The sequence below is a fragment of the Filicampus tigris genome, chromosome 22 (genome assembly GCF_054856515.1).
Source record: "Filicampus tigris isolate MCC_2025a chromosome 22, RoL_Ftig_1.0, whole genome shotgun sequence".
Taxonomy (NCBI): Eukaryota; Metazoa; Chordata; class Actinopteri; order Syngnathiformes; family Syngnathidae; genus Filicampus; species Filicampus tigris.
This window is the reverse complement of record NC_141238.1, coordinates 3,818,967-3,833,303: the sequence shown is the minus strand read 5'-3', so window position 1 is coordinate 3,833,303 and position 14,337 is coordinate 3,818,967. Positions and strand designations below refer to the sequence as shown.

At 44.8% G+C, this 14,337-nt stretch overlaps 1 protein-coding gene across 4 annotated transcripts; it reads left to right on the top strand.

The window, feature by feature from the left end:
- The first annotated feature begins 17 nt into the window (after positions 1-17).
- On the top strand, positions 18-14,289 carry atxn7l1 (ataxin 7-like 1). 4 transcript variants are annotated; one of them, XM_086022026.1, is made up of 12 exons: positions 18-1,030; positions 1,527-1,577; positions 3,382-3,486; positions 6,103-6,289; positions 6,602-7,011; positions 7,612-7,694; positions 7,813-8,090; positions 8,547-8,787; positions 8,953-9,074; positions 10,001-10,435; positions 10,518-10,734; positions 11,567-14,289. In XM_086022026.1, exons 1-12 carry the CDS (start codon positions 934-936, stop codon positions 11,582-11,584), a joined length of 2,244 nt encoding a protein of 747 aa, XP_085878152.1. In that variant the 5' UTR covers positions 18-933; the 3' UTR covers positions 11,585-14,289. The 4 variants fall into 4 exon arrangements, with proteins under 4 accessions (XP_085878152.1, XP_085878151.1, XP_085878150.1 ...); XM_086022025.1 differs by lacking the exons at positions 18-1,030; positions 1,527-1,577 and adding an exon at positions 5,752-5,860; XM_086022024.1 differs by lacking the exons at positions 18-1,030; positions 1,527-1,577; positions 11,567-14,289 and adding an exon at positions 5,756-5,860 and having other exon boundaries at positions 10,518-11,529.
- Positions 14,290-14,337: the final 48 nt, after the last annotated feature.

Genomic DNA, 14,337 nt, shown 5'->3' with positions numbered 1-14,337 from the left:
TATTGCGTATTTAAAGTGAGTAAAATATGCTTCTCATTTGTCCTGATGAAGTGCAGTTGCATATTTTGGCCACAAGAGGTCAGCGCAGTAGAATAGATGGAAACCTTTATTTTGTGGAAATGGCTCCTGGTTAATAATATAAGCGCTAGGTAGCAGGGCTAAATACTGCACTGACATGTTTACAACTTAAATTCTACTATTTGTTCCATGTAATTGGATTCATGGATTCCAACAGTCAATTTCTTAATTTTGTAGTGTTTCTCTTAGCTGCCCTGCTCCCATTACATGTATGTGGATGTTGGATTTTTTTCACTTATCAGTATCTCTGGTGAGTATGATTCATTTCCATTGTATCAAATATATGGCATGTCACTAATATGAAAACGTTTTATGTCAAATGTATGTTGAAGTACAGTGGTTAACTATTTTAAATGTTTGTTTCTTATCAATAACAGTAAAATCGTTGAAATGATGAATTTGTTGGATAATAATGTTCAACAGGGACTTTTAAGGGCTTTATCTAGCTCCCAAAAATTCCCAAATCAGCAATTTTTAATTGATGATAAACAATATTTAAAATATTTGCAGTTCAAGGATGTGGAGTGCTGCATTTGCCTTTAGTCATGTCATGCACACCATTTTTACAAGTTAAAAAAAAAATTAACCCTTAAATCTCCATCCTGCGAGCGATAAACTGAGTAACATATGAAATGGTTTATTTAAAAAAAACTCCAGCAGAAGCCATTCATTTCTCCACGCTGAACTTCTGCCCTCAGAGTCGCGACCCTCGCTTGTCACTCCAACCCTCCGACACGAGCCGATGCCTTCCGAAAGGTGCCGGAGATTACGTCACTGGCTCGTTCCTCGCCTGCTGCGTGCGAACCAGCGAGAGAGGAAGGACGGCTCGCGGCAAAGCAACAAGGAGGAAGAGCAATGGCGACACTGGCTCGCCTCATACCAAGTCCGGATAGCTTCCTCAGCGAGCCTTGGTCTTCGTTCGTCGGTGCGACTCAACTGCGTCTCGTTGACGGTAAGTTGCGAAGGCGCGCGGCCGTTGACGCTTGTCTTTTTGCGGGCAAAGTGTCAGGAAGTGCTTCCCCCCCACTCCCCGCCACATCCCCGCACCCTCCAGCCGCCAAGTGTTCTGTGATTGACTCGCCTCCTCCACCAACACGCAGCGTCTGTCAAAAGCAGCCAAGTAACTGTCATTAAAAAAAAAAAAAGACGAGTTCCGAATGGCCAATGAAGAGCCCGACTTGTGGGCCATGCACTCCTCGAGGCTGCGAGGCGAACTGACGCTGCGTGTTTTCGGCCCACTTGACTCCTACACCGAAGCTATGTAGAAACTATCCACTACTTGGAAGTTTGGTAGCTGCTTTTTTGACAGCGAGGAGGAGGAGGAGGGGGGGGGCGGTCACTGCTAACAAGCTAATGCTAACCACTGTGTGTATGTGTGCGCGCGCCCCCTGCAAAGTTTTGAATGCTTCTTATTTTCGAATTGGTTGTCACATTTTGTTTCCACGCAGAATCGCTTTTGGAGAAGTGCCACGGAGTGCTTTGTGGTGTCAATGAAGAAGGTGAGTGGAGGAAGTTGAAGCTGTCGCGTGAAGCTGCGTGATGGCTTGTTGTTGCAGAATTGTCGTCTACTGCAGCTTCAACTTGCCCTTGCCCTCTACTTCTGCGACATAATCAATTGCAGTTCACGCAGCACTTATTGTTTCTGAAAACTGTAAAATATACTTTGGGGATATGTTTAGGTGCAAGACAAAAACGTTTGCATATTTGTTTTCATGAGCAAGCTAGTGAAAAGAGATTGGGAAGGAAGTGGTGTTTAAATGTTGCCAATGTGTAAACAAATTAAGGACGTTTTAGCCTTTAAAACGTCAAAAAGCGGGCTAGAAAAAAGACCCCTTGTTTCAAACTCAAAACAATAGAATGTCTTGCTGTGATTAATTTTTTGAAAAAGGAATGAAATTGAGACCTTGAGGCCTCACAGTTTCCTAAATGTGGGCCAAATAGACCCTAAAAGTAACTGTAACTTCTTTTTGATAAATATTATCGGTTAATTTATCGATTAGTTGGATTAATAGTTGCACCGCTCTTTCCATTTGTCTTGTTTTCTTACGGAACACCCATAAAGATGGTGGTGCACCAATTTATGGCCGTCTTCGTAATACAAAGTCAAAAGGGGTCAAGATTTAAGGTCTTTTCAATCCAAAGTCGTCTCTCAAAACCCGCATCGAAAAATTAAATCAAGAGCCGAATATGAAGAACCACCAACTTGTTAATACACACAGCATGGGATAAATATAGCACAGTAAGGAAGTAACTTACCTGTCAAAAGGTTGTTTGTATTTGTTTGTTTACATTTTTTGGGGGGCAGGAGGCTTTAAGCCAGTTTTGGACTTCCAGAGGAGTTCCTTCCCACCTTGTGGTTCGAAATACTCACGTCACTCTGTTGAATCACTGCCGAGCCGCAGCCCTCGTGTACACTCACACAAATAAACACGCGGCCGGGGGACCTCTTCACATTGGCTGGTCAAATACCAGCCACACACACACACACACACACACACAGTCACCACCATGCTTAATCTCCCTCACTCAGAGCCAGAGTGAAGCGCTACATGCTGGCTGGCAAGCAGCGAGAAAAACACACCTAGCGGTTCAAGCAGGTCGTCTTTGTGTTTAAGTTGAAACTGCAAAAAGTGAGCAGAATCAAGTGTTGCGCCAACCGGTAAATTGCCATTTCAAAAGGAGACTGAATGAGTTCGTCCTTGCTGAGTTTTCGCAGCTGCTCGACACTAATGACTGAAGCCTTGATATCGAAATGCGACCCTATGATTAGATTTTTTTTTTATTTTTTTTTTTAAAGCACACAAAGTGGTTCATTTTTTTTTAAGAGCTTAATTTGAATATAGACATTGAGGAAATTGTGCCAAATTGAATTCCACTGCAATCGTGAAATGAATTTGTTCGCAACAGGTCAGCTGTTCTTTGTCTCAATTCAAACTCGTAATGAAACTGGCGTCCGTGGAGTGAATGCTCCGGTCCCACTTTCACGCTTTGGAGTTCATTTTCCTACCTGTCAGCTCCTTGGCTGGAGACTTTGTGCCCCTCCGAATGACAGCAAATTGGTCTGCGTTGCAATGTCACCACGACACGCTCTTGTACACAAACACCCACGCTCGCTCCAGCTTCCTCCCCCTCCCACCTCGCCAGCTTCGTCAAACGCACATTTCAGCGCCTCTCCATAAATGCGGATCCATTCAAAATGAAGGCAGAAGTATGTCTTAATCCGGTGTTTCTATATGGAGTGGGCGGGAAGTCTCTGATTGGCCGGATTTGTCTGATGACGCTGCTTCTCGCTGCCCTCCTCAGGGATGCTCCACCGCCGTCTGTTTCCAGTGCTGGAGGACTGTCATCTCGTTGTCTGCCTTGTCTGCGATCAGGTGGTCACCCCACAGGGCTTCCTCACACACTACGGTAAGATTAATTGAGTGTTTTTTTAGTTTATGTAGGGATTCTCCCAAATCTACTGACAATGGTAACTGTTAATATTTATCATGGCAAATCCTTAAGTGGGGTAAACAAACAAGACACATTTTCATGTTTTCTTTCCCCAACATGCTTGGAAATGGTTTGATCCGAGTATCAGTAATGTTGAAACTGTTATAATTAGGGCCCGACTCATTTGTTTTTTTTGTTAGGCCAATTCCGATTTTCAGCAAAACTAAATTCATAGGATGATTTATTTAAAAAAAAAAAAAAAAGGAATCAAGTAGCTTTTTTAGTCTCTCCATGCTTGCAACAATAAAGGTATGAATTACAGGCAAAACATTTGACTGTTTTACAATACTTTGCGATTTATTTGTTTAACTTTAAAACAGAAAAATCAGTACAAATGGAGTTTTGGGGGATTTTTTTTCGGTTGGTGTTTGAATGTAATTGTTTTTGTCGTATGTTATGTGTTAATGTGTAAAGAATCCGGCAATTTTTGCTACTTTTTAAAAAAGCCTAACTAATATCGGAAGATTTAAATCACAGATGGCAAATATATGTGAAATAACGTCAACCTTTAAAGTACAAATAGACAGGGTGATGTTTTGTTCTTCAACTATTTCCGGTATATTTGGTCAATCTGCGCATGTCAAAATAATTTGTTCCGCTTGAAAATGTGATGCATGAAGTCCTAATTGGATACATAATTTTAGTGTCCATGAAAATCCGATCCGAATTTTAATCCGAACTCTGATTGGATTAAAGAATTGTTGTCCAAGTAAGCGTAGCCACTGGTGCCCAGGCACTCAACAGTACGCCCAACTCTACACTCATTTGCTGGCACCCATGGCACTCACCGGGCCAGACTTACTCCGTTAAAAATCACAACTTCTTCAGTTCAATGAAAAGATGAGGACCGCAAGTAGACAAAAAATATACCTGGACCTCATGTGCACGTTTTTTTTTTCCTGATTAATTGATGGTGTAATCGGGAGACTAATCACCTCTAAAAATATTCGATAGCAGCGGCCCCACATAAATGATTCAGTGTGCCGTTGATGGCCTCGAGTACGCCGCCACACTTTGGCAAAATTGTCCACACTTAACAAAACAAATCACTTTGTGTACCCTGTATTTTTAAACGCTGCCCTTGAGCAAGGCACTCGCGCTCAAAGCCGAGTGCCCCAATTAAGAGCGTTTACGCTGTCATCGGCGCTCGCTGATTGCGCCACCGGGTTCGCTCTCATCAGCCTGCGAGTTGCTCCTGCTGCCGCTTCTCGCGGCGCGGCGCGCGTCTCCAACCTCAGCGCCTAGTCGCACGCGCAAACTGCTTCCTGCGAGAGAAAAGGGACACCGGCATAATTGCGTGCGCACGCAGTCTTACTTTCGGTTTCTCAGCGGAAAGAGGTCAGTGCTATTGTGAGGGCACACTCACATGCACACAGGCTCCCGGCAGCCACTGTTGTTTTTGTCCCTGCTCCTAGCCCGCCCCAACCCTCCCCCCTCCCTTCCAAGCCTTGTTTCCAGCGGTTCTGCCTGCTGACACGCAATTGGTGGGGTGGCGCAACAACAGGTCGAAAACACACTCAGTATACATGCGGCGTCATAACAAGTAGTCATTAGGCGCTAGGGGCGTAACGATGAATCGAAAATCGATTTGAAATCGATTCGCCCGGATTAATCGATGAATTGAACCGTTTTTTTAAAAGATTGAATCGAAAACTGAAAATCGCATCGAATCGGGGCTCGAGTGAACCGTTACGTCCCTATTAGGTGCACGTGAAGTTTGTATTCATGAGCTGGGTTTGAGTCCTTACTTCAATGGCATCGCCATGACGACAAGGATGGCAGGCAAGAGTGCGTCGTGGCCGGCCGGGGTTGCCCTTGCAGTTGAGTGGCTTAGTGACCTTGCCTGGGCAGCCGGCCATCAATTGTAAATCAGTACGCCGCGTTCCCGACCAGCTCCGGATGAGCTCTCGTCTGACGTGTGGCGGCGCAGCCTTGACGGTAGCTGCATACCTACGAACGCTACTGTGGACTTTGAGCTCGCTACTCTGAATACAGCTGCCCGTAGTCGTCTGCTTCCAGTTGCCTGTTTACTCACCTGCCATCCCAACAACACACACACACACACACACACACTCTCGTGCTCACATCTCATCATGTTATAGAGCGACAGAGTTTGTCCACGTATTTTTCCTGAGTGTTTTTCTGTCCCTCTCCCCGTTCCTTCTGTGTCCCTTCATTCAGGTAGCTGGGGTTTAGTTTCCCAGTGAGACAGAGCGCGAGAATCCTGGACCACACCCCCCCTCCATTCCCTCCCCACTTTGCTCCCACAAAGACATGCATAGCAAGAACCGTAAGTGTGAGCTCCTCTCTTGATTTATTCCCCCTTGCCCGCGTCCGGCTCGTCGGCGTCCGCTCACTCGTGCGCTCTGATCGGCTCAGGCTCCAAATGTATTTCTAATTGACGGCTGTGGTGTGTGTGTGTGTGTGTGTGTGTGTGTGTGTGTGTGTGTGTGCGTGCGCGCGCGCCGCGCACGCGCGGCAGGGTTCACAGGGACGCCGCGCCGTTGAAACGCTCGTTTTGTCTCGTTTCAGAGAAGCGCCACAGCTCTCCCGTCCCTTCGAGGAGCCCGCTGGTCCTCGCGAAGGCCAAAGCCACCGCCGTGGCGAGCGGTCCCGGGGACGCCCTGCCCTTTCGGATCCCCAAAGATTATCCTCACTCGCGCTTCAGCAAAGCACCACTCGCCGTGTATCCTCCCAAGGGGGCACGGAGCAAGCCATGGTGACACGCCGACCCACCAAACATTGTATATTTAAACACCGTAATATTCGACCAAGCCATATCATTTCATGAAACAAAAGTCTGCTAGCTGAATGCTAACCACAATGTGAAACACCATAGACGAGCTAGAGGAAATTAGCATCCGTGTTGCATACAATACTCAGTGGCATGTCGTTTATTATTTATTTATTTTTATTTCCTTAAGATTCCCCCTGACAGCGATCACATATTTGACAACTGTTCCTGAGAATTCATACTTTCCTGTATACTAGGGATGTAACAATTCATTGAAAATCTTTTTCTTCCCTGCAGTGTATCGCTTCCGGTCGTGAGCTTGGAGAAGATGCCGTGCCTCAGCCGAGCAAACTCCACCTCACAAGTCCGCCTCTCCGCCTCCTCCTCGTCTTCTTCGCCCTCCTCGTCCCCTCTCAAACAGCCGCCGCTCCCCCCCGCTCCCGCCTTCTCCAGCGAGAAACTCCCCAACGGCCGGGGCAGCAGCGGGCCGCCCACGCCGCGCTCCTCCGCGTCGCCGTCGTCCGCGGACGGCCGGCCCAGCCCGGCGCGCTCCCCTCTTGACAGGCGGCCGTCCTCGTCGCCGTCGCCCTCGCCCGCCCCCTCGCCCGCTCACCGGCCGGCCTCTCAGCTGTCAACGCCGTCGCCTTCCGAGAAGAGGAATCAAAATGGCACCAAGGCTTCTTCCCGAGCGCATAACAGACTCTCAGGTTAGCAGTGATTCTGTCTCCATGACCGTGTGCATGCGTGCGCGTCATCAATTCACACTCACTCATTCTTATCTCAGCAAGCTTTGGAGGGCGTCCAGCTAGAACTTTTTCTTTTTTTGGGCTGCAGACAAGATGGCCGTGACAGGCAGAGGCACTTTCTCACTCCCTCGCCCCGCCAGATTTCAAATCGGTTCACTTTAATTCTTACGACTCTGAACTGATAGTTTTCCCCCCTTTTTTTTTTTTTTTTTCTTCCCCCCCTTGCATTTTTTTCGCTCTGCCCTCTCTCGAGTTATGAGGTCACATTTTTAATTTATTTTCCCTTTGCTGTTGATGTTGGCATAGGGAAATCACAGAGGCCTCCCTGGTGTGTTTTTCTTTTATTTATTTAATTTAGCTTTCAGCGCTCACTTGTTGACACTCCGGATGTCATAAAAACGTCGCGACCAATTTAGAATTCTGCCAAGTTCTGCTTATCTGTTTTTTTTAATTTATTTATTTTTCTTCATGAGTAGACGCAGATGGGGAAATCCTAACGCTAATTTGTGACAGTCGTTTTCACTTTAATTTGTGCTTTTATTGTCATTATTTTTTGAACAGGAAGAATATTTGACCCAAATAAGCACTGTGGCGTCCAAGACCCTGAGACCAAACAGCCGTGCACGCGCTCCCTCACCTGCAAGGTATGGCACCGTCCGTCCCAAACACACTCAACTATTTGTTCACTATATCAACAAACAGAAAAAAAATAATAATTTCCTTCCTTGTGGAAAATGGCAAATTGTGTCAATTATCTGGCAGACTCACTCCTTAACCCACCGCCGAGCCGTGCCCGGCAGGAGGAAACATTTCGATGTCCTCCTGGCCGAGCACAGAGGCAGGAGCAAGGAGAAGGAGAAGGAGAAGGAGAAGGAGAAGGAGAAGGAGAAGGAGAAGGAGGGAGCGAAGGAGAAGGAGAAGGACGGCTGCAGCCTGAGCGCGGCCTCGCAGGACGCCTCCTGTCCTAGCAAGCCTCACTGCCCAAATGGACGCCCCCTGTCCACGTTGAAGTTAAAGCTGGCAAACGCACACATACCCAGGTAGGAACGGGGGGAGGAAAATTCGGGCGTTCTGTTCATGTTTTCTCCACCAGGGGATGCTGTAAACAACAATTGAGGGATGTTACTGAGAAGAACGTCTGATGAGAAACTCACTTCCTCTTTCTTGTCACACACCGATTCTATTCTTTTTGTCCTCTGCTCTGACTGACAGACATTCGCAAATGCAATAATTTCGCCTTTGTGCTGATTTCACAAAATCTTTGTTTTTCATGACATCAAACTTTTGTTTCCCTCTTTTTGCCCTTTTAATATCTTTTGCCCTCCCATTCCTTTTTTTTTTTTTTTTAACTTAAAGTGGTGCCTTAAAGCTCAGGTCAACCCAATATTTTTTATTTTTTTACGGAGGATAAAGAATCTATGCATTGAAATTGAATGTGGCTTTCTGATCCACCTCCTCTCATTTCTTTCCCCTGCTGTGTTTTGTAACTCCTGCAGGGTTCCGGGCATCGCCACCTCCATGCCTCAGCCTCCATCAGCAGCTTCCTTTCCTGCCCCCCCACCTTTCCCCACCCTTCCCTCCAACGTGGAGCTCCCAGCCCAGCCCTGGATGACGACGCCGACGGCGGCGGGCGGAGACGGCGAGCGCCTCTCCAGCGACGAAGGCGACGCGCCGACCCCCGAGGACGCTCACAGCCCTGGCGTCCACTTCTCGAACAACCACCCGCAGCCGTCAGGGGTGAATACGCACTTCTTTTTATAGTTTCTGGCATTTTATCAGTTAATTAGGGTGATTTAATATTCTCCTAGACAAGCTTTGGGCACCAACTCGTTTGGGGATTACGTTATCAGTGTGCAATTTCTCGCCTTCTCATATTGTCCTTCCCGCCTTTTCTGCTTGCAGTTTTGCATATTCAGCAGCAGGCTGATGGGACGAGGCCACTACGTGTTCGACAGGCGGTGGGACAGGATGAGGGCGGCGCTCCAGAGCATGGTGGAGAAGCACCTCAATGCTCAAATGTGGAGGTCGGTGTGTGTTTTTGTAGCCGCTTCGCACAAAATTCAATCCTACTTTCCTTACCTTTCCATGAGTTAGCTTAAAGGTGACGTCCTGCCTGAACGTTTACAAAAAAAAAAATTTTAGGCAAAAATTACAGGAATGAATTATATTTTTTTATTACGCGAACAAAAGACATATTTGTCAAGAATATGGTTTACAATGAATACAAATTGATTAATTTATTTCAAGAGTAATTTTTTAAATTTACTTCTTTGAGATTGCAGCGTTCTTCTTGAATAAAAAAAAAAACAGCCCTTCTCTCCAACTTTTTCTCGTGAAAATGTGATTTTTAAATATTACATTGCAGTTAATAAAGTTGTTGATTAATGAGAACTTATCCATAAATATTAAAAACAAATACTTAAAAAAAAGAAAAGAATAAGAAACTGCAGTTTGAAACGAAGCAAAGTCTTTAAAAGTTTTAGAATCAAAGTGATGGAAAGGAGTATCGCCGTGAAAGAATTTAAGGTCAATTACCGTTAATATATTTCAAAAGCTCATTAAATTAAAGTTATTAAATGATTATAAAATGACTCATTAAGATAGTGACCGGCGACAAAGGTTTAAAACTCATTTTGAAGATTATGGCAAATTTAATTAACTAGAGAAGCTAAAAGGGCAATTTTATTCTGAAATGTAGGTAGTAGTTCCTGCAAAAGCAGAATTTTTCTATTTTTTTCTCACTGATGCTTTTAATGCCAATTTTAGTTTTTCCTTTTTTTTTTTTTTTTTTTAATGCAACTTTTTATTTCTTGATGGCGTTTAGGGGCACTTTTCGCCATTATGTTTACTTGCATTTCGGATTGTGAGGTGGCCCTTGGAAAAAATGTCTTTGCTGATGCCAAATTTTGAGACACCTTGCCTTAAAGCGACCTCGTGCGTCCTGTTCCAGAAAGGTTCCTCTTGCTGCCGAGAGCCTGCCCTCCCTCGCGCCCCAGCAGGCGGCCCCTCCCTCTCCCACGTCGGACACTTGCCCTCCTTTAACCGCCCCGTCCACTTCCGTCTCCTGCGCTCCCTCCTTCCCTCATCCTGCGTCGTCACCTGCAGCTTTGACTTTCAGAGAAGCCCCCCAACCAATTTCCACCCTGGCCGCTTCCCGCCACGACGCGCACAGGCGCCCCGCCAAAGAGAGAGAGGACTCTATCGCCGAAGCGAAGAGAAAAAACTCTTCCTGCTCCTTTCGGAACGGGACCGGCTACCACGGTCCGGACGCCGCCGCCGCCGCGAGGAAAAAGGGACACGGTCGGGCGGGCAACGGCTTTTGGAGCTACGGCGGCCACTGGTTAACGAAAGCTGCTGGCGCTCACGGCCAAAGCTCCAAGAACAGGTAAGCGGAGCTCTGCGAGTCGACATCCAATTGGAGCTCAGCAAATGTCATCAAGTGCAAATTCCCCTCGTCTGCTCCCTAGTGATCTTGGCAACAGCGGTGTATCCTACTCGTCCGGCAGGGAGCCGGCAGCCGCCCCCTCCCCCGGAGCCTTGAGTTACGGGCAAAAAGCAGAGGGGAGGAAGAGGAAAAGCACCGGCTCCAACCAAGGAAAGAGCGGCAACAAGCTGAGCAGACTGGGAGGTGCGGACGGCTTCTTTGGCAACGGCAACGGCAACGAAAGCGAGTCCCAAAGACAGGTCGGCTGTCTTTTCATTACTGACACGTGTAGCGTGAAGTCCATTTGTTTGATCTGATCAAATGTGGAGCCTCCAGATGAGTCTTAACTCTGCATATGGATGAAATCCTCTGTTTAAAAAAAAAAATAGTACAAGGAACCCCAGTTTATGGCGGGGCTATGTTTCAAACCAGTCCATTATATAGACGCCATATTAAAAACAAATTGTACAAACTTCAAACTGCTTCAAGTTAGATTTTACGTTTCTATTCTTCAGAGTTGTTTTTCTCCAATAAAAAAAAAAAAAAAAATGTCTTAACTTGCTGACCATTTCGGCTGTCACTCCAGCCTTTTGTCAGCTTGTCCAGTTGGATTTTGCCTCTCAACTGGCAGAAAAACAATTGTCTGAAGAAACGAAAACTTAAACTTAAAATAAAGCTAAAACCTATTTTTCAAAAGAAGACAAGATGAGCAGCTCCTTTTGTCACTGGCGCACAAATGAAAATCAAACATTGCATCGTTAAATGCCAAAATGTTCAGCCAAGCGATATTTCATCCAACAAAAGTACACTAGCTTGATGCTAACGTATAATGTAAAGTGCAATAGATGGGCTAAAAGAAATTAGCATAAATGCTACTTTACACATGGAGTAGCAACAAATAGCTTATAAAATTGCTCTTAAATTTGAATTCTTTGCCCTTGTATTACATTTGGTTTGTGCTGCACTTTGATTTTATTTTTTGTTGTTTTCGACATAAAATGTATGCTTTATAAAGAAATGGAGAAAATGTCACGTAGAGGACCCAACTTGCTGTGAATGAAACGTCTTGTTTCCGTCTGCCTCTCCCCACAGGCCAAGTTGCATCACTGACACCTGTTTGGTAGAATGTCGGCTAATGACCCCCCCACACACACAATTCCCCCCCCCCCCACACTGACAGACCCAAAGGGAGCAACGTCTCCCATTTAGTTCCGTTCACTGCAGCAAAGCGGGCTCAGGACTCTTGGGCCGCGTGTTCTGGTCTGCTTTTCTCTCTCCCGTCCCGACTTTGGACGCGGACAAAAAGGAAAACGGAGACGGTGAAGTCCAAACGCCGTGTTCATGAGGAATCTTTTTTTTTCACTTTTTTAGCCGTTTCTTTCTGGTCAGCTAACAAGGAACTACTACAGGACTGGCACACTTTTTTTTCTTCTCTTGACACGTTTGCTTGACGGCAAACTTTTCAGTTGGGTTTTAACCAGCTTCTTCGCCTCTTACCTTCCTTCCCTCCCTCTCCTTTTTTTTTTTTTTTTTTTTACTCCCCGTTTTATATCAAGCCGCTTTTTACACGGACTCTCTTGGCAGTCTTTTGTCCTGTGTGCATTGTGTACACCCAGCATGGCTGTGTTTAAAGTGCTCTTACTGCCCTCGTCCTCCCTCGCAGCAGCTTCCAGCAGTGCCACACTAGGGCCCCTTTGCATTAAAAAAAAAAAAAAAAAAAAAAAAAAAATCTACATGAAAACAAAAAATTGACCATTGATGCCGTTCAATGCATTGTTTTTCAACATAGGAGGAAGTGTGAACTAAAGTAAACTTTTTTTTGTTTTCCCGCTATAACAGATTTGTATGTTTTTCTACGGTGCCACGTACGTTTTAAGGTTGGAGCTAAAGGAATAATTGACATTTTGAAGAAATGTTGAAAATGTGTACATATGTTTGTTATTACTCTTTAGTATTTATTTTGTACTGAGCTGCAGAAGGGAGGATTTAAACTGAATATCATTTTGATGACAATGGCCTGGTTTCTCCCCGAAATTCAATTTAGATTTTTTTTTTTTTTTTTTTTTTTTTTGTACTTCATAAAACAGACGTCTTCATACATGTACCATTTAAATTACATTTGATGCTTTATTGAAAGATAAAAGACGGGAAAAATGTTTCATCGCCGTTCCCCGCAGCGCTTCCTTTTCACTCACGCACCGCATCGCAATAGTGACGATACACACTATGAATGCTTTTGTGGCGAGTGTGTGACGTGTTCATTTGTCGTCACATGGCCGCCGAGGTCCTGTCATACAACAGGTGCAAGATTTTGTGTATGAATATCTCAACCTCGAAGGCCCTCCTTTACACTTTGGACAAGTCTAAGTGTCTTATCAGTATTCTCACATTTCCATCACATCGGTGCCCTTTTCAACACTATTAAAGTTTATGTAAAGTCGATTTAAAAAGTCTACACCCCCCACACCCCTGTTTAAAGTGGAAGTCAACCCAAACATCTTTTTCAAGAATATGTTCTATGCAAGCCCACTAGTTGAAACAAGGCATTCTGATAAATATTGTGTTTGTGGAATAAAAAATAATCCATCTATTTTTAGTCCTCTCTTCGGGCGGCCATTTTGTCACTTCTGTCGACTGAAAATGACATCACGGCTGCCCTTTTTTCTGAATCTGAGCCGTGATTGGTCATTGTGAGCAGTTGTGATGTCATTTTCAGTCGACAGAAGACAAAATGGCCGCCCCCTGAGATGGGCGGATTTTGCTGCTTAACTCATATTCCACAAACGCAATATTAATCAGAATGCCGTGTTTCAACTAGTGGGCCTGCTGGGAACATAGTCTTGAAAAAAAAAAAAGGTTTGGGTTGACTTACCGTTTAAGCACCAGGTTTTTGCAATAAAAAAAAATGAATATAAATCCATCGTTTGCAAGAGGTTATACACACCTGTATAACCACATTTCAGTTATTTTTACATCCGTCAAAATAAAATAAAAAAATTGGGATTGTGTTGTACACTATAAGTCACGTTAATAGTGTACAAAGTTGAATGATTTGTCAAGCCTGGCATTTGAACAAGGGTGTGTCGACTTTTTATATGCACTGTAACACATGGGGAAACCAAGCGTTTTGTGTTTTATTCCAAAAATGGTCTCACATTCCTGTTTTCATCACTGGTCTTCCCAAATGTCTTTTTTTTTGTTGTTGTTGTCATTCTGTGTATTTGCTAAGTGGGGATTAAAATGCAATTTTTTGGGGGGTGGGGGGTTGGAGGAGGAAAAGCCACTGGGTTAAATGTATACGTCTGGTGGCGACTGTGATTGTCATGTTAATAGTCTGGGAGCTTCTTAACTAAGGTTCATCCTTTTCTCCAGAGGAACCCCAATGTGAGGGCGACATTGTGACGATGCAGCTAAAACAATGACAAAGTTCACGGATGTTGATTTTTCTACGTCATTATCTTTGCTTGTTGTGAACGCTTTTCCCCTTCCTTGGTGTTTGCACTTTGTAACAAAATCTTTAACCAAGTTCTATTTATATATATATATATATATTTGACACGTTCAAAGTCAAAGTTTATATTTGTATGTCTCTGGCAACTTCAGTCAACAGAAGGACGAGTTTCCAAGCAAAACGGCAACCTCCTCCTGATACCAGCGCGCTGTTTCTTTTGTTTCAGGATGCAAACTGTGGTGAAAGTTGAATGTCGGCAACTCGCCTTGGTATTATTTGTTTCACTGCCGTCGGATCGGAAGTTGTTGAAATGTTTTCAAAAGGAAAAGCTTTTATTAAATAACTGAAGTGTGAATTTGGAGAATCATTTCGCCTCGTCGCCTATTTTGCACGAGCAAATGTGGAAATTAGA